Source organism: Eptesicus fuscus, chromosome 1, assembly GCF_027574615.1.
Source record: "Eptesicus fuscus isolate TK198812 chromosome 1, DD_ASM_mEF_20220401, whole genome shotgun sequence".
In the NCBI taxonomy this organism is placed as follows: domain Eukaryota; kingdom Metazoa; phylum Chordata; class Mammalia; order Chiroptera; family Vespertilionidae; genus Eptesicus; species Eptesicus fuscus.
Window position 1 is genome coordinate 41,055,746 of NC_072473.1, and position 25,277 is coordinate 41,081,022.

At 43.2% G+C, this 25,277-nt stretch overlaps 1 protein-coding gene across 1 annotated transcript in view; it reads right to left on the reverse strand.

The window, feature by feature from the left end:
• The window catches only part of LOC114229025 (vascular endothelial growth factor receptor kdr-like), a 677,074-nt gene extending 660,607 nt beyond the window's left edge, over positions 1–16,467 (reverse strand). Inside the window, exon 1 of the mRNA XM_054714449.1 lies at positions 16,389–16,467. Within this exon, the coding sequence (XP_054570424.1) occupies positions 16,389–16,467 (79 nt within the window). The remainder of the gene's footprint in view (positions 1–16,388) is intronic.
• Positions 16,468–25,277: the final 8,810 nt, after the last annotated feature.

Here is a 25,277-nt window from a genome sequence, read left to right on the forward strand (position 1 = left end):
GAGACCAGGCCTGCAAGGGAGGGCAGTTGGGGGCAATAAAGCCTGCAAGGGAGGGCAGTTAGGGGTGACCAGGTTGGCAGAGGAGGGAAGTTGGGGGCAAACAGGCTAGCAGGGGAGCAGTTAGACATTAGTCAGGCTGGCAGGGCAGTGGTTAGGGGGTGATCAGGCTGTCAGGCAAAAGTGGTTAGGGGCAATCAGGAAGTCAGGCAGGTGAGCAGTTGGGACCCAGCAGTCCTGGATTGTGAGAGAGATCCCAGATTGGAGAGGGTGCAATCTGGGCTGAGGGACACCCCCCCAACCCCGTGCATGAATTTCATGCACAGGGTCTCTAGTAATATTAGTAATAATAATGATGATAAACCAGGGTATGGAAGAAAACAATGAAAATGGATTTTGTTAAGAAGTATATGGATAATTACAAAAAAATACTGTGGCTCTCTCTGTCAGCATTTGACTCACGGAAGGAAAAGCTAATGGTTCCTGAGACTGATGGCAATGGAACGCACATGTCCTGAATCGGCATTGACAATGGCAGAGCAACTTAATTGCTCTCCCATGGCTTTCTCTGGTGAGACCAATTGATATAAACATGCCTTTTTTTTAGCTCCAGGCTTGGTGCCCAGGTATGATGTGGTCTAATGATGGGCAGTATTTACTGTAGGTATTCCATCTCAACAAGTGTGGCCAGGCAGGGGCAAGTGAGAAAAATAATCAAACCTAACACAGGTTCCTTTCATCTCTCCAAAGATTGTTGAGCTTAAGATCCTGGGTTCTCAGGCAATTAACCTAATGGGACATAGGTGACATGACAGTATGCAGATCATGAAGTTAATGAAAGCTCTCATTAGGGAGCATGCCACCTAAAATGTCACTTCCTCCATTACCACCTCTGAAAATAAAAAGAAGGGGATTCTCCTACCCTTGTAGAAGGGGCTCTGGAATTGAGACCATCCTTTTCTCTACGTCTTGGTGTACTTCTATGTAATATAATCATAGTTCTTATGTCACCAAAGTCTTATGAAAATTAAGCAATGTGATTCAATTTATAACTACAGATTTTTAAAATAAAATATGTAATAATTTAGTTACTAACTACAAATGCAATTTCATACAGTGTCAAGAATTAGCAGTCAGGAGATGCACATATGTCCAGTTCCAGCTCTGCCAGTAACTGTAAGATGTTGCATAAGTTGCCTCCTCACTCTGAGTCACAAATTTCCCTATCTAAAAAAAGCAAAGATCTGAGTGATTCTACTCATTCTATTAGCAGTATTTCTAGATAACCTACTATGTTCCCTGAAAATACTATATTATTTTACTTATATGTGAAATTTAAAAAATAAATCAAATGAACAAGCAAAATAGGAAATGTATTTATAGATACAGGAAACAAACTAGTGGTTATCAGAAGGGGAAGTTTTGGGATGGATGAAATAGATAAAGGAGACTAAGAGGTATAAACTTCCAGTTATACAATAAATAAGTCATGGGGATGTAATATACAGCATAAAGAATATATTCAATAATATTGTAATAACTTTATATGACAAATGGTAATTAAATTTATTGCCATGACCACTTCGTAATATATACATATATTGAGCCACTATGATATACATCTGAAACTACTAGGAGATTATATGCCAATTATACTTCAATTTAAAAAATTCTGTCATAAGCTACAAATGGATTAACCTTGACTACATTATGCTAATTAAAATAAGCCATTCACAGAAAGACAAATACTAAATCATTCAACTTATATAAGGCATTTAATGTAGTCAAAATCATAGAAACACAAAAAATATGACTAATAGGGGCAGATAGGAGAAGGAAATAGGGAGTTCTTGTTTTGGTTTTATAAGATGAAAAAATTCTAGAGATCTGTATTAGAAGTGTGCATTAATGTACTATATACTTAATATGGCTAAGATGGTAAATTTTGCTATGTGCTTTATACCACAATAATAAAAACAAACATGTTTTAAAAAGAAAGAAAAGAAAACCTGCAGAGCAGAAGCCAGACACAAAAGGACACATACTGTATGATTCCATTTACATTAAATTCTAGAATAGACAAAACTAAGCTATAGAGGCAGAACACAGATCAGCGGGCTGGGGGTGAAAGAGGAAACTGACTATTAAAGGCCACAAAGAAACATTCTAGGATGATGAGAGTCATTTATATCTTCATTGTGGTGGTGGTGGCTATTTGGATATACACATTTGTCAAAATTTATCAAACTATACATTTAAAATGGGTGTTTTTTATCATATGTATATTTTACCTCAGATAAAATTAAGTTTGTAAAGCTAAAAAAGGTGAAGTTTTGATTGCCAGCTGTTCTATCCTGTAGCCTAGGGCAGTGGTCAGCAAACCGTGACTCGCGAGCCACAAGCGGCTCTTTGACCCCTTGAGTGTGGCTCTGCGTTAGAACCACTTTTTCAAAATAGACTCGCCCAGGCTGAAAACCGACTTCTGCGCACGTGCGCACCCACACATGGTATTTTGTGGAAGAGTCACACTCATGGTGCCAAAAAGCCACATGCAGCTCTTTGGCCCCTTGAGTGTGGCTCTTCCACAAAATACCACGGCCTGGGTGAGTCTATTTTGAAGAAGTGGCATTAGAAGAAGTTTAAGTTTAAAAAATTTGGCTCTCAAAAGAAATTTCAATCATTGTACTATTGATATTTGGCTCTGTTGAATAATGAGTTTGCCGACCACTGGCCTAGGGGTACAGATATCTAAACTCTTCTCATCCCCTATGGTGAACTTGCATTTTGGGACAATTTTTTTCTTTTTATTGAAGTTGACCCAGAGAAATCCATCACATTATGATCCTCCATTGTTATATTTCTATTATTTAGAAAAATGAGAAATAAATATAACTCCTACCTCATCCCTAACATAACATTTGGAAAGAATTACACATGCTGTTAAATTCATTTATAATAAATGTCCCCACCATTTTTGTACCTGAGAAAAGTCTTCATTTTCTAGGCCTGCTTAAAAATTTTACATCTACTTATAAAATACTAATACTTTTAGTTTATACCAATTTGCATTCTTATAATCTAACACCCCTGATTCCAATAACTGATTGTATCTCCTAATAAAATAAACTATCACAATTTTTACTGTGTTTGTTTGAAATTGTCCATGAAGATTGGATAAATCCTCAAATCTGATCCCAAAGTAGATGGTGCTGTCTTATTACAATATTGAAAATTCACGAGAAGGAAAGAGAAGGGTAACAAGAGAACACTAAAAGATACAGAGGAGGGAGAGTAAAATAGAGAACTCAATGCTTCAAAGCAGCAGAACACTTCAAAGATCATATCTAGTCAAAATTATCCCATTTTAAAGATAATGAGACTGAGGCTCAGAGAAGGCAACAGACACTTTTCATCACACAATGAGTACTTGACGTACCTAGGCCCAGAATTAGGTTATCTGGATCCTAAAAACAATACTCTTCGCACCGTTAATGCAGCCTGGATGAAGGTGCCCTGCAAGTTTTTGCAAGGAAAAAATGGGAAAGAGGAATCAGAAGGAAACTAAGACGCACTGGAGGCGATAATGGTACAGGAAAATAGAAGAAAAGAAAATTGGCCAGATAGTACAAGGGTGAAACCACCTTTCCCCCTTTTCCTAAACAATCTCTAATCATGGGCAAACATCCTCATTTACTTCCTTGACAGTGTCTTTCCCACAATTATGAAAGAACACAGGAAGATCTAAGGAAACCTATTTGGAGAAGCAAAGCTAAAGTGGGTAGGATCTCAAAATATACTTAACATGCATAGATTTCCTTCCCATCCAGAGGTGCCAGACAGACTGGGGCCAAATTTGGATCTGTCTATGGTCAGTGACTGCCCTGGGAAGTTGGAAAGAGCCAGGGAATAACAAAGAGCTACAAGTTCACCTCTCAGAGATAAAAATCTTCCCCACTTATTCACCCCTTCCTCTGCTCACTGCTATGGTGGTCCAGCCACAACTTTGAAAGTCTCCTTCCCCTTCAAAACACTTTATTATTAATTATTGGGGGGAAAGAAGAGTCAATTGAGTATCAAGCCACACTCAATTTATTAGAATAAAGAAAAGCAAGGTAGGAAAGAGTTGCCAGGTGATCGGGAGGATCAAGAGAAACGATTCCAACAGTGCAGCCTAGTGCTTAAGAACATAAATTAGAATATGGTTAAGAACATGAGCTAGACTGCGTCCATTCAAATTATGCCTATCACTTATAAGCTGTGTGTCTAGGGCCAGTCACTCTGCTCCTTTGTGTCTCAGTTTCTTGACATGTAGTAAGAAATAATAGGAGAAACCAAGATGGCGGTATAGATAAACACCTATACTGCTGCCTCACACAACAATTTCAAAACTGCAACTGGAAGACAGAGCAGACATTGCCCAGAACCACCAGAAAGCTGGCTGAATGGAAATTCTACAACTATAAGGAAAGATAAAAGGACACTGAGACCCAGAGGAGCTGTGGAGGACAGAGGTGTAGAGACACACGTGCGCAGAAATGGCGGGCAGCTGAATATGCAGCTGGCTTACTCATGGCGCACGGAGTGGGTGGGCATCAAGCACGCTGCTAGCTTTATTGTTCAGGAGGGAAACAAAACCTCCTGACTGCACTGAAATCCAGATCCGGGTGAGACTTTGGGTACCCAGACTCATTTGGGGAGAAACTGGACTGTCTGGCAGTGGGCGAAATATGAGGGCAGCCTTCTCTCAGAGGTGCGTGCAGCCATTGCCGTGGGACACTGAGACACAGGGGCCTCTTGGTCAGGGCTGATGGGAAACCATGGCTGTCTGCTCCACCCTGAGACTCTGCCCCATCCAAGCTGAGCACAGAAGCTTTTCCAGTGGAGACACAGCTGATCCTCACAGCCAATTGGCCTGGAGGTCAACTCCCCCCAGTGATACTAACAACAATCTAGGATTAACTACAACAAGACTGCACACAGCCCACAAAGGGGCACACCAAGAGTGTCCACCACAGGTAACTGGGGAGGCGGAGGCATTTGGCCCTGCTAGGACACCTAGCACACAAAGCCACTCCATCAACTCAGGGAAGCAGCCAAAATGCGGAGGCAAAGAGGCAGGTCACAAATGAAGGAAATGGAGGAAAGTAAACGACTGGATATAGAGTTCAAAACCACGGTTATAAGGTTTTTCAAGAATTTTCTAGAAAAGGCTGATAAATTTAACAAGACCCTCCAGGATATGAAAAAGGATCAACTAGAAATTAAACATACACTGACTGAAATAAAAAAAAATATTAAACAGAGACCTAAAAGCAGACTAGAGGATTGCAAGAACCAAGTCAAAGATTTGGAATACAAAGAAGCAAAAACACTCAACCGAAAAAGCAAAAAGAAAAAAGAATCCAAACAGTTGAAGATAGTGTAAGGAGCCTCTGGGACAACTTCAAGCATACCAACATCAGAATTATAGGAGTCCCAGAAGAAGAGAGAGAGCAAGATACTGAAAACCTATTTGAAGAAATAGTGACCAAAAACTTCCCCCCACTGGTGAAAGAAATAGACTTACAAGTCTAGGAAGCTCACAGAACCCCAAACAAAAGGAATCCAAAGAGGTCCACACCAAGACACATCATAATTAACATACCAAGAGCAAAAGACAAAGAGAGAATATTAAAAGCAGCAAGAGAAAAACAGTTAGTTACCTACAAGGGAGCTCCCATACGATTGTCAGCTGATTTCTCAACAGAAACTATGCAGGCCAGATGGGAATGGCAAGAAATATTCAAAGTGATGAATAGCAAGAACCTACAACCAAGATTACTCTACCCAGCAAAGCTATCATTCAGAATTGAAGGTCAGCTAAAGAGCTTCACAGATAAGAAAAAGCTAAAGGAGTTCATCACCACCAAACCAGAATTATATGAAATGCTGAAAGGTATTCTTTAAGAAGAGGAAGAAGAAGAAAAAGATAAAGATAAAAATTATGAACAACAAATACATATCTATCAACAAGTGAATCTAAAAACCAAGGTAATAAAAAATATGATAAACAGTATTAATTGGTGAATATAATATAATCAAGAATCAGGGGCATAGAAAGGGAGTGGACTGACAATTCTTGGGGGAAAAGGGGTGTGGGAAGAGACTGGACAAAAAGCATGCACCTATGGATGAGGACAGTAGGGGGGAGATAAGAGCAGAGGGTGGGATAGGAACCTGGTGGAAGGGAGCTATGGGAGGAAAAAAGAGGAACAATTGTAATAATCTGAACAATAAAGATTTATTAAAACCTAAAAAATAAAATAAATAAAAAATAAAAATAAAATAAAATCTTTACAGAGGAAAAACATAAAAAAATAAATAATAATACTTCCCTAAGAAACTGTTGTGAGGATTAAATGAGCTAATAAAATGTTTAATTTATTTGAAAAGATAAATGTACCTCTATGTTCATTGCAGCATTACAGTGGCCAAGACAAAGAAACAAATGAAGTGTCCCTCAATAGATGATTGCATAAAGAAGGTGTGGTACGTATACACAATGGAATACTACTCAGTCATTAAAAAGATGAAATATTGTAATTTGTGACAACATGGATGGATTTTAAGAATATCATGCTAAGTGGAATCAGTCAGGCAGAAAAAGTCAAGAACCATATGATTTCACTAATATATGGGCTATAAAATTGAAAGCAACAACTGAACAAACAAGAAAAACAAACAAACAAAAACTCATAGACACAGACAACAGTATGGTGGTTACCAGAGAGAAAGGGGGTGTAGGAGTAGTAAAGGGTAAAGGGCGTCAAATATATGGTGACAGGAGAAGATTTGATGTTTTATAGTAAACACATAATGCAATCTACAGATGATATATGATAGAATTGGACACTTAAAATCTATATAATCTTATTAACCAATATCATTCTAATAATTTTTTTTAAATTTCTTTATTGATTAAGGTGTCACACATTTGTCCTCATCCCCCCATTCCCATCCTACACCCCTCCCCACGGATGCCCCAACCCCCTGTTGAACTTAACCATTGGTTAGGCTCATATGCATGCACACAAGTCCTTTGGTTGATCTCTCCCCCCTCCCCCCACCCTCTCCTATCCTCCCTCTGAGGCCCGATAGTCCGATCGATGCCTCCTTGTTTCTGGTTCTGTTCTTGTGCATCAGTCTATGTTGTTCATCCTTTTCCCTAGATGAGCGAGATCATGTGTCACTAGAGATATACTTATAAGAACTGAATGTGAGATGAGCAATAATAGTTATGCTGACAGGCAAATGAATCAGTCTGTAGTGAGTTTCTTTCTGGACCAACAGTTCTTTTGAGACCCAATTTCAATGTCCACCAGTTCCTTATGTGTACATGTCAGCACTGACCCCTCAGCTCTGGATGGTGGACAAATGGTGGTAACGGAGGTCCGACTCCCTCTGGTTTGGTCTCGGCCGGACCCAGGGGCACGGCTTCACCCAGACTCAGGGGCACGTGTCTTTACCTAGACCCAGGGGGCGTGTGGCCTCACCCGGGCCCAGGACCCAGCCTCACCCGAATCCAGGGGCACACGGCCTCACCCGGACCTAGGATCCGGCTTCACCCGTACCCAGGGGCACGAGGCCTCACCGGACCCAGGGGCGCATGGCCTCTCCCAGACCCAGGGGCGGTTGGCCTCACCCGGACCTAGGTGCGCACGGCCTCACCCAGACCCGGGACCCAGCCTCACCCGGATCCAGGGGCACACGGCCTCACCCAGACCCAGGATCTAGCTTCACTCAGACCCAGGGGAGCATTGCCTCACCCGGACCCAGGGGCGCATGGCCTCACCCGGACCCGGGACTCACCCTCACCCGAATCCAGGGGCACAGGGCCACGCCTGGACCCAGAATTCAGCTTCACCCGGACCCAGGGGCGCATGGCCTCACCCGGACCAAGGGGCGAGTGGCCTCTCCCAGACCCAGGGGTGCACGGCCTCACCCGGACCTGGGACCCAGCCTCACCCGAATCCAGGGGCACACGGCCTCGCCCGGACCCAGGATTCAGCTTCACCTGGACCCATGGGTGCATGGCCTCACCAGGACCAAGGGGCGCGTGGCCTCTCCCAGACCCAGGGGTGAATGGCCTCACCCAGGCCCGGGACCCAGCCTCACCCGAATCCAGGGGCACACGGCCTCACCCGGACCTAGGATCCGGCTTCACCCGTACCCAGGGGCACGAGGCCTCACCGGACCCAGGGGCGCATGGCCTCTCCCAGACCCAGGGGCGGTTGGCCTCACCCGGACCTAGGTGCACACGGCCTCACCCAGACCCGGGACCCAGCCTCACCCGGATCCAGGGGCACACGGCCTCACCCAGACCCAGGATCTAGCTTCACTCAGACCCAGGGGCGCGTTGCCTCACCCGGACCCAGGGGCGCATGGCCTCACCCGGACCCGGGACTCACCCTCACCCGAATCCAGGGGCACAGGGCCACGCCTGGACCCAGAATTCAGCTTCACCCGGACCCAGGGGCGCATGGCCTCACCCGGACCAAGGGGCGAGTGGCCTCTCCCATACCCAGGGGTGCACGGCCTCACCCGGACCTGGGACCCAGCCTCACCCGAATCCAGGGGCACATGGCCTCGCCCGGACCCAGGATTCAGCTTCACCTGGACCCATGGGTGCATGGCCTCACCAGGACCAAGGGGCGCGTGGCCTCTCCCAGACCCAGGGGTGAATGGCCTCACCCAGGCCCGGGACCCAGCCTCACCCGAATCCAGGGGCACACGGCCTCGCCCGGACCCAGGATTCAGCTTCACCCGGACCCATGGGCGCATGGCCTCACCCGGACCAAGGGGCGCGTGGCCTCACCTGGACCCAGGGGCGTGTGGCCTCACCCGGATCCAGGGGCACACGGCCTCACCCGGACCCGGGATCCAGCTTCACCCAGACCCAGGGGAACATGGCCTCCCCCGGACCCAGGGGCGCGTGGCCTCACCCGGACCTAGGTGCGCGCGGCCTCACCTGGACCCGGGACCCAGCCTCACCCGGATCCAGGGGCACACGGCCTCACCCGGACCCGGGATCCAGCTTCACCTGGACCCAGAGGTGCATGGCCTCACCCGGACCCAGGGGCATGTGGCCTCACCCAGATCCAGGGGCACACGGCCTCACCCGGACCTAGGTTCTAATAAATTTAATAAAAAAATAAGGTAAAGTATTTAAAACAATACCTGGCATATAGTATACATTTAATAAATGTTAACTCATTTTCATATTTAGATCTCTGCAGGAATATTATGGGGAAAGTAAAGCTAATTATATTCTGCATGGCCCAAAGTTTGGGTTTAGATTTTTAGGATTAGTGTGTAGTAGCCCAGGGAGATAAGGTCTAAATTGAATACAGGAAGATCTTTTGATAATCGGAGTTTTCCTAAGGTGGAATAATCTACCTCTTAAGCTAGTGATGTACAACCATAAACTGGACAATTACCTGGCAAGACAGTAATATAAGAGTTAGATAAAGGTAGGACCAGGTTTTAAATGCTCTTCATAGTCTCTTACCTCTAGCCAGGAGAGTCCATTGTTTCATAAGGCTAATAAGAAATAGCTCATATCACCAAACAGGGAGCTGGGATCCAAGTAGAAGTGAGAAAATGCAGTCTCCATTGGAGAGAGATCTGTATGGTAGCCAGACACACCAGTGCTGCCAACATCAAGAAATTCCACCCCTATTTAATCATTTGAGAAATCCTGAAAGAAGACAGAGAGCTCTTTGCCTATGTCTTTGTTAAAATAATCTTTGGAAAAGTATAGTTAGGAAACCACATAAGTTCAGACTGGGCCTGAAGAATACAGAGCAGTAGAGAACTAGATGTGTGAATGCCTGTAGACATTCTTTAAAACAAATTAAAAGGAAATATTCATTTTACCAGATCAATGCCATAATACTAAATAGCAGGTGTATAATTCTAGCCAGACTTCTAGAAATGCCAATAAGTTGTGTGACTTTGGGCAAGTCTCCTCCTCTCTATGCCTAACTGTAAACCAAGGGGATGAGACAAGTGGGCTTTAAATTGGGGTGATTATATTATTTACCATAAAAATTGAGCAATCATTAATAGTCAGTCTGTGCCAACAAGTAACACTGGGCTGTACTGGGAAAACTGGGATATATGGTCACCCTAAGGATGACATTGCAGTTCTGACCACCTGAGGCCATATAACTCTACAAGTGGGACAAGGAATCCAAATACCTTATGTATCGCAGGATTTCAGAACAAATGTTTGACTCCTAGATGGTTGCAAGAACATTGGTGGCACTTTAAATGCCAAGTTGATAAATTGGAACCTTACTATTTAAAGGAGTTCACCACAGGCCCCTTAGATATACTATCTACTTAGAAAAGGAAAAGGAAAAGGCAGGGTTAACTTCCTAAGATTCTCTGCTCCTTGGAGATTACAACTACCCTGGAAATGATGTCTGAGAGTCATGAACTCTCTGAAATTGGAAAACCCTTGAGATAATCTTGTATTCCAGTTTGCTTCCATTTATTGTCTTTTTCGTTTTAGTAGATGGATCATCATATTAACCTCAACTCTAAACTCAATATCCTACATAATAAAAGCCTAACATGCAAATTATCCCCTCAGGTGGTTATTTGACCACTTGCTATGACATGCACTGACCACGGGGGGCGGTGTGGAACATGGTGGGCATTGGTGATGCACTGCAACCTCTTGCTGGCTACCTGAGGGCAGGGGTGATGTGGATCTAGGTGCAGGGAGAATGCAGAGTGTCCTCCGAGCTTGCTCTCACTCCCCCTGCGACCCTCCCCCAGGACACCAGGGCTCACACACTGGGGAAGCCCACCCCCCTACTTCCCCGCCTCTACCCCACCCCCCATGCTCAGATGAGGACCCCACCCCGCACCCAAGTGGCCTCTTCCGGGTGAGCAAGGCAGTAGCTACTGGGACCACAGGAGCCAGTCAGGTTCCCTGTGGGTTCACGCAGGAGCCAGTCTGCGAGGCCAGCTGGGAGAGAGTGTGCTGCCCACCTGGCTTCAGTGCAGTGTTGCTGGGCAGCCCAGAGGCCTACACTGTGCCCCGGCCCACAGCATCCAGCTGCGCTCACTGCATCTCCGTGTGGGCACTCGGGTGCTGTGACAAAGGTGGAGGGGGGCGTATGGTGTCCCAGGGGCCCAGGTGCTGCCCAAGGACCAGAGGTCATCTGGGACTTGCCATTCCATGTCAGATGTTCATTCTTCGATTGCCGACCAAGCCTAAGGACCACACTCACGCACAAATTTTGTGCACTGGGCCTCTAGTATAAAATAAATAAGAGCAGAACTTCTCTGGTTGAAGGGGGTACAGATAGAAAGACAAAATCCTGACTTACTTGGCCTCCTCCCATTCCCATATCTGAAATCCTAGAGGCCAGCATTACACAGCTCAACAGTCTGACCTGATTTCAAAAACACCAGGACAAATCCAAAGAGCTAGCTTTGCATACAAGATATGTGGAATGCTAAGAACTGTGTGCATGAGATTATGAAGAGCCTTTTACAAAAAGGCAGAGAGGGAGGACAATAGTAAAGCCTATACAAATTGAGGAACCTCTATAAAGTTGGACAAAGACTTCCAAACAGAGAGACTGGGGCTATCAAATACAAGAAATTATGGATTTTGAAAACCTTACCATCCCAATCACCAAGCCTCTGCTCCCACTCCACCTGCCATTCAGAGACTCAGTGTCCTGTCCTTTTGTATCCCTAAACAAAAGAAAGTAAGTCCAAGAACTTAATTTTAGCTTGATCTGAAATATTCCAGCTTTTTTCCCTTTTGTGAAGAGGTCCATTAGGTTCACTAGTAGAAAATACTTGATTTTCCAAAGGATTTCCAATTAGAGATCAGTGTCTGAGCCATTATGATTCAGATAGTTCAGGGTACCACCATGAAAATGACACCTACCTCTGAGGACCAGTTAACTTCCACATTGGCCTTTTGAAATAGTGGAGAGACAGATACATAGTGGTATCCTTCCCTTGCAGGCACCACAATTTTTCTTCATAAAATCTCTATGATCATGTTTCAGCTACTTTTACTTAACAACTTCTCTTCTGCCTTAGGATTTTAATAAACTTCACCTATATGTATATGTAGCAAGTGCTATTTCCTGGGATCACAAAATCCTTTAATAGCAAATAGGAAATCTGAGACCCCACAGAGCTTTCCCAAGATCTCGCTTCCTCCAGTCATTTTTATCTTGACTCATTCACATCATTACCAGAGAGCCTAGCATGGAGTGAAAATTTCACCAGATAATAAAGTTGTTTTCTTTTTTGTTTCTTTCTTGGCTGGAGCCTCTTGCTCCCTAAATTAATTAAGCTATTAACATACAGGGGTGGGCAGAAGTAGGTTTGCAATTGTGCATACACAAAACACAGAATTTATTCTTATATTATTATCCTATCTAATAAAGAGAGAATATGTTAATTGACCGTCATGCCCTCAAAGATGGTGGTGCCCACAGCCACAAGATGGCAGCACCCAGTCCCCTCAGCCCCCCAGCTGCCCAGGGCTGGCCCGAGGTGCAGGCAAGCCTCGGATGTTGGCTGCGCAGCCGCCCAGAGCTGCCTGAGGCTCAGGTAACCAGGCCCAGCCCTAGGGATGACCAAATGACTAAACAAGCAGGCTGCATGGGGTGACTATACCGGCAGGGGTGTTAGTGAGAGATGACCAAACGACTGAACAAGCAGGCTGTGTGGAGCGACCAGGTCGGCGGGGGTTCCATGAGGGGTGACCAGGCTGGCAGGGGGGAGGGCAGTTGGGGTCGACCAGGCCAGCAGAGGGGGGTAGTTGGAGGCGACCAGGCCAGTGGGGGGGAGGGGCAGTTGGGGGCAATTAGGCTGGCAGGGGGGCAGTGAGGGGCAACTAGGCCAGTAGGGGGGACAGTTAGGGGCAACCAGGCCAGCAGAGGGGGGCAGTAAGGGGTGACCAGGCCGGCGTGGGGAGGGCAGTTAGGAGCAATCAGGCTGGCAGGGAGGGGGCAGTTGGGGGCAACCTGGCTGGCAGCAGGGGGCAGTTAGGGGCGACCAGGCTGGCAAGGGGGGCAGTTAGGAGTGACCAGGCAGGCAGGCAGGTGAGCGATTAGGAGCCAGCAGTCCAGGATTGTGAGAGGGATCCCGGATTGGAGAGGGTGCAGGCTGGGCTGAGGGGAACCCCCCCTCGTGCATGAATTTTATGCACCAGGCCTCTAGTTATTTAATAATTATTGTATTATTAATTTGTATTATACCTGTAAACCTACTTTTGCCAACCCCTATATTATATCCAGAGAAGGATGATTAAGAGAGAGAAGGGATTTAGAACTTCAAATATCTACATGAGTACTACAGGGAAGAGGTAGGAACTTTATTCTTTGTAATGTTTTACTCCTTTCTGAATATTCCCAGTAATAGGGGACTCCCTGGCCCCCAAATTAGCCCATTTCATTTGCAGCAGCTAAAATGGTTGGAATGTTCTTGTGTGTAAATGGACCTTCAAACACTTGTAGACAGCTTTCATACAACTTCCCACCCCATCTCAAAGAGCTTTTCCTTCTCCTAGCTAAAAATCCCTACATTTTATTTTTGTTCCTTAACTGAAAAATTTTCAAGAACCCTCTCCATCCAATTTAATCTCATATGAAAACATTCCACCCTGTCACTGTCCCTTTGAGAATGTGGTGTCCAAAGTCAAGCTGCAGTACACCAGGTATAGACTGACCATGAAAAAGAGAGTAGAACCTTTCTGGGTCTTCCTGTTTTTTTCTAGGTCTGAATACTATTTTTTTTAAGATCATCTATAATCAAAATATGTGTTTTACTTACCTGTAAATTGAATATGTCAGCAAAATAATATAGGTGCAAAAATCCCTATCTTTTATCTTTTTCACAAATATGCATCTATAAGCCATGTCTTCCAATTATTTTCTTAAAGGTTTTATTTCCCCCTTCCTCTTGTCTTTGGAGGAGGAGCACCCAAAGTTACAAGCTTGTATTTATATTTATTAACATTCTTAATGCCCTTTTGAATACCAATTTTATAACTGACCATATATTCCTTCTTTTAATTGAATATTTTCTCATTATGCCACAAATATTGTCCTCCTACACAAGCACAAAATTATTGAAGAGAATGAAGCCAATGCCTAGTGTTTTTTCCTCTTTAGAAATTGTCCTCCAGACACATATCCATTCTAAAAATATATTTTATGTGTGCCCCTTAACCAGCAGTTCTGAGGCCATTCCAAACATTTATAAGTCCCCCTAGGTCTAATCTCCATATTTCTCTACAAGAAGAGACTTTACTCAATTCCTCGGGAGACCCTAGTATTCTATTTTTCCAGCATTCCCCCTTTGTTTAAATTCCAGAATTTTACTGCAAAAGAAACTGCATTATTCTGCCAATCCTATCTTCAATCAACTAACACCAGTTCTAATGATTATGGATTTATCTTCCAGGAGTTTAGGAAATAACTTGTAAATAATTAATTCTAGATTCTTACAAAGAGCAACAGTAAAAACAGAGGTTTTGTAATACTTTCCCTTCTTTTTGCAATACAGGACTACAACTGGCAGTCTCTAGATATATGACATCTCTGTGATTACTTAGTGACTATTTTCAGTGATTCATTACTTCCCATCCACATGTTTTCTCAGTGCCCAGGGAAACCATTCTTCTAGCTAGGAGACTTACACCTAATTCCAGCAGTAAGGTGCTCTCTTTTCATCTCCAATCCACAGCAAATGTTATATTACTACCAATATTTGGTTTACTTTTTCTAATCTGGTATTGTCTTTCTTCTTGACAAAAAGATGAAAGCCAAATACAAGTTTTTCCTCTCATTTACAATTAAAGAGCCACGGCTCAAGAGAATAAGGGAACACAGTGTATTTGTGGTAGGGCCAAGACTAAAGACCAGTTATTCAGATATCCATCTTTCTTTCAACTGTACCACAGATATCTCAAAAAAAGAGTTGTTAAATGACTAACACATGATTATTATCACCCTCATTATGTTGGAATTATCTCAATGGACCTTTGGAAGTCCTAGAGGTCCAAAGAATTTAAATACTTTGACCAAGAACATACAGTACACTTCCAGATTCTTACCGGTGATATAAAGTTTAGGTTCAACAGAAAGCCTGGATAGAATGGGAGTGGGTATTACATTTCCAAGAACTGAAAACTGGATGATGGAGGAAAATGCAGATGACAACTAAAAATAAGCTATTAAGATTTTCCAGTTGTGTCTAATGCCCACTGCCTTGTCCAAATCTAATACACATTGGGAATTGGCTGGGGGATCTTGGGTGGAAAGTTTGGCTCTGAGATTTTCTGAATACATTAGAGTCGCAAGAGCTCTAAAGGCTGCAAAGTAAGCCATCTCCAGACTCTAGTACAAGCAGCTAATTACAGAAAGGTGCTAATTACAGTCCTGTTAGCAATTTCCACCATTTGGCCCTGTGGCAAAAGGTTGAGGATCCTCTTGGGTTTCCAGGCTGGAAAAGCAATCACTACCCAAAGCAGCAGGTGCCATCTACCAGAGCAGTCACTTCACCTGCTTTTTCTTTTTAGGAAAGTGTACCAAGTCTGACCCAAAGAATGAGTGCTGTGTTTAGTTGGGGCTTTCTCTGTTTTTGTTTGTTTTTGTTTTGCTGAGTTTTTCAAAATATAACTTAAAAATATTGGGGACAGACATCTTCAAGAATTATAAATGACAACACATTTGAAAAAAAAAAAAAAAACTACATCCAAAAAAGAAAGTAAATTGAATCCTCTGTCCCTTTCTTTTTTTTGAAGTACCCTTCAAAGGTCAGAGAAAGATTTCAAATGTGTATTTTCCCTTTAATTGATCAGTTCCTCACAATTTATGGACTTAATTTTAGGAATACAGTTTGCACTCTGCCTAGAGGCTCTACCTGCGGAGTTATGGCTGTACAACAGAGGGGAAAATGCAATGCTACCTGTCCTGGAATAAATGAAGATATCACTCTCAGAAGGGATTTTTTCTAGATCTTTTGCAGCGAGTGTGTGTTCTCTGTTAGGAAAGTTAGCTAATAACTACCAACCATTACATGCAAAAATTCCCTGTCACAGGCTTGGCCACCCTCACGCAGGGGCCTCCTAGTTCCGTGCATCCAGGACTGTTTTTCTTCGCTGGCCCACCGCTGACCAAGGAAGCTTCCAGCTATAGTTGGCTGCAAGTCTGGCTCAGAGGTGCGCCTGACAAGCCACAGGCCTTCATTGAGCTCTTATTCTCTCTGTGGCACCCCTGACCTGACTTCTTTCGCATGAGCTGAGAGATTGGAGCACCAGGACCACGTGAAGCGCTCAGTCAGCTGTGAGGCGACCAGTCGCTTACCTGGAGTCCCGAGCAGGGTGATCAGGAAGTGGGAAGCCAAAACAGTCAGGGCACCATGAACGTGGCGGGGTGCAAACATCGTGGGGCACAGAGTGCAGTTCCAGGCTCTCACTCCCCAGTGAGTTATTTCGCTCCTCCTTCCTAAAAAAAAGGCAGGGAGTGGGGGATCAAGGATTTAAGTTAAGGGATCTAAACTGTGACCTCTGATTTCTCAACTCTGAATTCCGACCTTACCGCCCCTTCCAGGCCCCCTCCCTTGCTACTCTCCCAGCCTAGGGCCGCCCTCTTTCCCAGAGACCTCTCCTCCAGCCTCAGAGTTACCGAGCTATTCCGAGCTATTCTGTGGAGGAGCACAGTCTAGGCAGTCTCACAGGAACTCTCGCTCTCTGCCTAACACCCTATCTCCTCCCAGGTCCAAAATTCCGTGACAACCTTTCGTGGCAGGTGAGCTTTCCTGGTTCAGAGTGCCCCTACCCCGAACCTGCAACTGGGGGAGTCGATGCTGGCACAAGTACCGCTCAGCTTCTCTGAGGAGCTCCCAACTTCTTTCTGCAAAGAGGAGGCGGCAACATTTGTCTCTGGAGGGAGGAAGTTCAGGACAAAGGAGGGAGGGGAAGGAGGGAAGAACCAGGAAAGGGGGGCTGGAAGGCTGCGTGAAAGATCCCAGAAGAGGCTAGTGCAGCTATCCAGGAGAGTGTCCCTAAGGGACTGATAGCCCTAGGAGCAAGCGCCAAAGTGTACTAGCCTCTGATGGAGCTGCATTTCCCTTTCCTCCTTTCAGGAGCTCACCAGTTCCCTCCCCCAGACTGACTTCTTGGCCTGAGTTTGGTACAGTATCCGGGAAGGATGTGGGGGGTTCTTTGGGCAGGGAGAGGAAACACAGACGTCAGCGCAAGTGCTCCCCAAGGAGAACAGTTCTCGAGTTGGCCTCAAGCCTTCTGAGGCAGGAGATTACTGTCTGTTCAGAAGGTGAGGGCTGGGGCAAATGGGTACCGCAATCTGCTTTGGCCGGGCTGGGTAGGAACAGACAGAGAGAACAGCACTCTGAAGGCTGGAGAGGTTATGAGGATAGATTCTATTGAAGTAATTGGCAAGCAGCAAGGGACATGTGGTTGGAAGTGTTGGGGACTACAATGAGTGGAGAACCCCAGACTTCACAAGCCAGATGGATCCCTTACAGATCTCTAATCCTAAACCCCTGTTACAAAAGAGGAAATTGAGGCACAAAGAGGTCATTTTCCTTTTCTTTGCTAACTTGGCAAGACAGAGTGGATACCTGGGCCAGAATGATTCTTTTTAATTTCTCTACTCCTATCTCTTCCCCGTGAAAGGAGACTGGGTTGTGGAAAGAGGAGAGTGGGATATACACTGCCCCTGGGAACTTGGGGGAGGAGATGCCCCAGGCTGACACTCCACTTCCACCTCCCTCTTCCTCCATTCCTTGAAACTGTGGAAAGAAAATCCAAGTAGCCACCTGAATTCCTCACAAAGCTGGACTTGGGAAACAAGGGCTCTGCTCCCCACACCATTATTCTCCCTGGCAGACTGCTGGCCAAGAGAAACTGAATCATAGAAAGGATAAATAACTGACCTCACATCACACACCTAGGAGGTGGTAGGCCTGGATTCATACTTAGATTTGCTTGATTTCAGAGCTCACATTCAAACGATTGAGATTATACATGTGAAAGTACTTTACCAATGTAAAGGATTAATAAAACCAGAAGCCTTTCAGAAGTTTCCCAATCTAACCCTTTCCTTTTATGCAGATGGAAAAACAGAAGTACAGAGAAGGGAAAGGACATATCCAAGATCACTCAGTGACTTCAAGACAAGGCAAGGCTAGAACTGAAACCTTGAAGCTCAGTCCAGGGTCCTTCCTATTGTAACATGCTTCAGTTCTCAGCTTTGTCTCTCATAGAGAAAATATTTGCACAGTAATTACTCCATTGGGAATTATTTTATGAGTCTCCATTTTGGTGCTTACACTAGGAAGTGGTGGCCAGAAAAGGGTTGTGTACAATGAGCTAGATTGTAAAACCAGAGGGAAAATTGAAAGGACTCGGTGAGGTAAGAGATGGGTTGAAAAGCAGAAACCAAAGCCAGAGGAGAACATGGGTGAGATCATTCACATTATTATGGATTCAACATGGAGAAAGCCTGCTTGTGAAGTAAAACCAAGAGGCAGTCCCTTCATTTGCCTCTGAAGAGATTGTGTGGTAATGCAGGATTATCCAAGGCTAAATTAGCTATATAAGCTATCTCCTCTTCTCCCCAGCTGCCAAAAGGTCTGTTATACTTGTTAAATTATAAGCAATTAAGTAAGTAATAATAAAAATAAAGTTTGGAATGATTTTAATAGAACATGTTATGCTAGAGATAAATAAAGTAAATGGGAATGGCCTGAAGAGGAATGGCAGACTGTGATCATGCCTGATTTACATTTTCAAGGAGATCTAAATAGCTATCTCATAACCAACAGATAGAACTTCACCATAACCCCAAGAGATACTCTGGGCTGTGATTGTGTTTCTCTTTAGCTAGAGATAGAAGCACAAAAAGGAAGGCATTTCAAGGTGACATTCAAAACAAGAAATATTTGGGAGATGAGTGACATAGGTTCATGAGAAAACTCACACAACTGTCCTACTAGTGTCTTTGCAAACAAGAAGAAGGCAAATAATAAATGTAAGACCTGAAACCATAAAACCCCTAGAAGAAAAAATAGGCAATAAGCTGTCATTGGTCTTTGCAATATTCTTTTTTGGGTCTGTCTTCTAGGGCAAGGACAACAAAAGCAAAAATAAACAAATGGGACTACAAAGCTTTTGCATCAAACTACAAAGCTTTTGCATCACAAAAGAAACCATCAAAAAACAAAAAAAAGCAACCTACTGAATGGGAGAAGATATTTGCAAATGATATATCCAATAGGGATTAATATCTAAAATATACAAAGAACTCATATAGCTCAATATAAAAAAAAAGAAGTCAAATTAAAAAATGGACAGAGGACATGCATAGACACTTCTACAAAGAGGACATACAAATGGCCAACAGACACATGAAAAGATGCTCAAAATTACTAATCATCAGGGAAATAAAAATCAAAACCACAATGAGATATCACAACACACCTGTCAGAATGGACCTCAATAAATCAATAAACAAGTTTCAGTTATGATGTGGAGAAAAAGGAACCCTCATACACTGTTGGTGGGAATGCAGATTGTTTTAGCCACTATGGAACACAGTATGAAATTTCCTCAAAAAATTAAGAATAGAACTATCATATAACCAGCATTTCCACTTCTGGGTACTTATCCAAAGAAATCCAAAACACTAATTTGAAAAGATATATGCACCCCTGTGTTCATTGCAATATTACTTATACTAGTCAAGATAGGAAGTAACCTAAGCGTCCATCAATATTTCAATGGACAAAAGAGCTATGGTGCATATAAACAATAGAATAATAATCAACTATAAAAAGAATGAAATCTTGCCATTTGCAACATCATGGATCAACCTAGAAGGTGTTATCTTCAGTGAGATAAATCAGACAGAGAAAGACAAATGCCATATGATTTCACTTATATGTGGAGTCTTTAAAATAAATAAATAATAAATAAACAAACAAAACAGAAATGAACTCATGAATACAGAGAACAAACTGATGGTCGCCAGATGGGAGAGGGATTGGGGGTATGGGAAGATAGGTGAAAAAGATTAAAAAGTACAAATTGCCAGTATAAAAAAGTAGCCACAGGGATTTAGAGTATAGCATAGGGGATATAGTCAATCATATTGTAATGACTATATATGGTACCAGTTAGGTGCTAGATTTTTTTGGGGTGATTACTTCATAAAGTATATAAATGCCTAATCACTAAGCTATACACCTGAAACGAATACAATACCATAATTTAAAAATAAATAAGTAAAAAATTTTTAAAAAAGAGGAAGGCAAGTGATAAAGTAGTTCTGTACCTGTAACAGTTTTTGAGACTGAAAATGGAGGTCAGTCTTCCAAAAACATGTCCCTTCTAAGACTGGGTAACAGCCCTTCATTCAGCAAAAAATTCTTGAACAACTATTGGGTTCTAGGTTTTAGGCCTAGTCATTGCTCTAGGGATCTAGAAATAAGCAAAATACAACACTCACCCAGAGATATCATCTACTAGCCAGGACAAGCATTTTGGCAGAAAGTACTGCAAATGCTCCTCAAGTTACAATGGGATTGCTTCCTGATAAAACTATTGTAAATAGAAACTACCATAAGTCAAAAATGTATTTAATATATCTAACCTACCAAAAATCATAGCTTAGCCTGCTTGCCTTAAACATGTTCATTAGGCCACAGCTGGACAATTATCTTGAATTTCATCTCAAGAGTAATTGAGTTCTTCTTTCTACCAGAAGCAGGGGACACAAAAAGTAGACATGATGACATGGGAAAACCAAAAATACAATATCCAAAAAGTGGTGGCAACACAGTAAAATGTAGAGTATTGATTGTTTATCCTTGGGATCACATGGCTGACTAGGAGCTGTAGCTCATTACCACTGCCCAGAATTACAAGAGAGCATCAAACCAAATATTATTAGTCCGGGAAAAGATCAAAATTGGAAATATAGATTGGGGGGGGGATGAGAAAAGATAAACCACAGAACTTACATATTTATATGCATAGCCCATGGTCACAGGCAATAAATGAGTGAAGACCTTAGGGGTTAAGTAGGTGCTGGAAGGAGGGGGGTAAACAGAGGAGAGGATGGGAGATATCTGTAATACTATCAACAATAATAATACATATTTGAAAAACATTAGAAGTATGGTTTCTTCTGAATGCTTTTTTGCTTTTACACCATCACAAAATCATAACTTGAACCATCATAATTCAGGGACTGTCAGTTTTTGCCTTTCCTTCTTACACAATAATAAACTTTTGGGGCAGGCACATAGCAGCCCAGAATAATACATACTGCACTCCCCAGCATCTTTTGTAGATAGGATAATTATGTGGCATGTTTGGGGCAATAAGATGTGAGCATTTATGTTACAGCTTTCAGGTCATGCCTTAAAAGGAAGAGGTATATATTCCTTTTTGTAACTCTTTCCCCTTCTCTCTGACTGGTGAGCCATATTGGGGAGGCATTCAGATGTCAGAAAACTTGTAGAGATGGTAGAGCAAAAGATAGAAGGATGAGCTTATGTATTAGAGCCATCCAATCAGACCTGAACTGCTCATGACTAATCAGTATCTCTATTGACATATGGCCAGATAATTCTTTGTGGTACATTATACGATTTTTTTCAGGATTCCTGGACTTAAATCACTAGATGTTACTAGAACTTCCTGCTCCAAGAGTCTCCAGACAAATACCTCCTGGGGACCCCTCATGGAGAACTACTGGCCTAGACACTTATTTAAGAGAAAAATCAACTTCTATCTTATTTAGGCCAGTGTTAAATTGGGTTGCTATCACTCAGATACAGAAAAGAAACTGATGGTTGCTAGATGGGAGGGAGAGGTAGGGATCTGGGTGAAAAAGGTGAAGGGATTAAGAAGTACAAGTTGGTTGTTACAGAATTCTCATGGGGATGTAAAGTATAGCATAGGAAATATAGTCAATAATCATATATAATAAAAGCCTAGGTGGTGTCGCATGACTTTGTCACAAGATGGCTGTCCCCACGTCATCACAACATGGCCGCCACAAGATGGCCACCACAAGATGACCACCACAAGATGGCCACCACAAGATGGTCACCACAAGATGGCCAGCAGGAGAGGGCAGTTGTGGGTTACCAGGCCAGCAGGGAAGGGCAGTTGGGGATGAGATCAGGCCAGCCTGGGAGGGCAATTGTGGGCAACCAGGCTGGCAGAGGAGGGCAGTTGGGGGCCATCAGGCTGGCAGGGGAGGGCAATTGGGGGCTAGATCAGGCCAGCAGGGGAGCAGTTAGGCATCAATCAGGCTGGCAGGGGAGCAGTTAGGGGGCAATCAGGCAGACAGGCAGGTGTGTGATTAAGAGCCAGAAGTTCTGGATTGTGAGAGGAATGTCTGACTGCTGGTTTAGGTCCAATTACACAGGGATTGGGCCTAAATCGGCAGTCGGACATCTCCCAAGGGGTCCCAGATTGGATAGGGTGCAAGCCGGGCTGAGGGCTACCCCCTCCTGTGGACGAATTTTGTGCACTGTGCCTCTAGTATTGTAATAATTAGGTATGGGTGCCAAGTGGGTATTAGAAATAGCAAGGGATCACTTTGTAAAGTATGTGCTTGTCCAACCACTATGCTGTAAACCTGAAACAAATATAAAATAATATTTAATGTAAACTATAATTGAATAAATTTAAAAATGGGTTCTTGTAATAGCAACTGATGCCTTATCGTAGGCTTGTAAACCAATCATGATAAGACAATGTGGTGAGTCTGAACTTTTTTGGAAAGAAAGAGAATAAATTAAATGTCACCATGTGATCATTGCTAAAACAGAGAAATGAACAAAATGCTGCCTGAGGAATTCAAGAAAAATTTCAAATTGGTTATGATGTGGAAAAAAGGGAACCCTCATGACTTTTCTTTGGGGCTTGAAGACCATGTAATAAAAAGACATTTATTAGGAAAAGGAAACAGTATATGCAAAATATACAGACCTGAAATTTCAAGACACATCAAGGAAATGTCAGAAGTTGGAGGATAGACAGGTGGTTCTGAAACCTGGGTGTACATTAGAACCATCTAAGGAGATTTTCAACTACATTGTTGTCCAGACCCCATCCTAGATTAATTATGTGAGAATCTCTGATAATGGGACAGAGACATTGTTTTTTCTTAAAAACACTTCCCCCATCCCTACCCAACTAGGACCAGAAGACAGGAAGTGTAAATAAGGGGTAGGGTGGGAAAAAGCATACAGACTAGGATGGAGCCAACCTTGGCAAAACAATGGAAAATTTAAAGCAAGTGAATAAAAAAACAACTTGTTTTTAATGCTGTCCACTCAGGGGACAAGTGGCAAAGAGACTGAGGGTGAGATGAGCCATGTAGGAGGCTGAAGCAGTAGTCCAGATAAACAGAAGAAGTCAAGTCTGAGAGCCATTGCTAAGCTGCATTCTATATGATTTGGTGAACAATTGTGTCTAGTAAGGACTTGTGAGTAGATCAATAGAGAGATATAGTGAAGAAAGACTGAGATATCTGGCTTGGACAATGACTGATAGTGATACCATTCATTGAGCACAGTTTCATGCAGGTTGGGTTTGGCTGAGACAGTGTAACCAGTGTCACCCAGATAGGGCCCTCAATTTTGCTACAGTCTTTAATAAGGAACATTTAATTTAAAAAGTCAGGGGACCTGGTTGTAGTACTATCTCTGTTAACTTTGCTCAGTCATATTCTTTTTTAAATTTATATTCTTTATTGTTTAAAATATTAAATGACTCTCCTTTTTCCCTCATTGACCTCTCCCTGGCCACTCCCACCGCCAGCACATGCCCTCACCCCCTACTGTAGGTGTCCATTGGTTATGCTCATATGCATGCATACAAGTCCTTTGGTTTATCTCTTACCCCCTCACCACCTACATTCCCTCATAACTTGGACAGTATGTTCGATGCTTTTATGACTCTGGTTCTATTTTTGTTCATCAGTTTATGTTGTTCATTATATTCCACAAATTAGTGAGATTATTTGATATTTATCTTTCTCTGACTGGCTTATTTTGCTTAGCATAATGCTTTCCAATTTCACCCATGCTGTTGTAAATGGTAAGAATTCCTTCTTTTTTATAGCAGTGTAGTATTCCATTGTGTAGATGTACCACAGTTTTATAACTCACTCATCTGCTGATGGGCACTTAGGCTGTTTCCAAATCTTAACTATTGTAAATTGTGCTGCTATGAACATAGGGGTGCATATATCCTTTCTGATTGCTGTTTCTGTTGCAGGAATCCATCACTTGCCAATACTACCAGTGCACCAAGGAATGCAGAAGGCCGATGGACCTTGGGCATTAGCAGGGCTGACACTAAGCACTGATTGTTGATATAGTGGTGGCTTGAGGCAATTCCCTAACATGGTAATCTTTTTTACTGTTTACCAAACTTTGATATGCCTGTATGCATTGCTAGAGGGCAAGATGTGTATCTAAAACTGAATAAAAAGCAGATGGGACCCAATCTCAGGGATGCCTTTTCAAGAAAACAGTCTCCACCTACCCCCCTATGCCTTCTAAATTCATATTTCTTGTATAGCATTTTTATTTGTGCATTGGCCCCTCCTTCAGATCCTGAACCCTGCCACGAAGGTTGCTGCATCTGGTGTCTCAAACAGGAAACTGGAAGAGAAGATTTGCCTGGGTGAAAAAATGAAGTGAAAAAGGAAAAGTAGAAATTCACCAGAAAGGTGGGAAGTTCACCATGCACAAAGCCCATGCCAGCTTCAGACTCACGACCATAAGTGAATAGGAATATTTTTTGAATCAGCCAGGTTATATTGGGGAAGAATTCGAGTAAAAGGCAAAAACATCATTGTAAATTTTTAGCTTGCATGCTCAAGGATAAAGGAATTAAGGTGTCAAAAGGTACTCTCTTAAATCAGGCTCAAGGAAAACGAGTGCCCTTGTCATCTTTAACTATGTGGGCTCATGTTTGAACTGCATTATGCCCACTTCGTATTGAAGATCAAGTCTGTAACACCTAAGGCCCCAGATCCTCCACCTCTAGTGTGGAAAGCCTCATCAACCAGAGAAAATGGGGTTAACAGTCCATTTACAAAAGGACTCCTTAATGCTTTGTCTGAAAATTACCATATGATACCTTGGAACTGGCAGATTTTAGCTAAAACAACTTTAGATGCCAGTCAGTGCTATGGAGAGCAGAA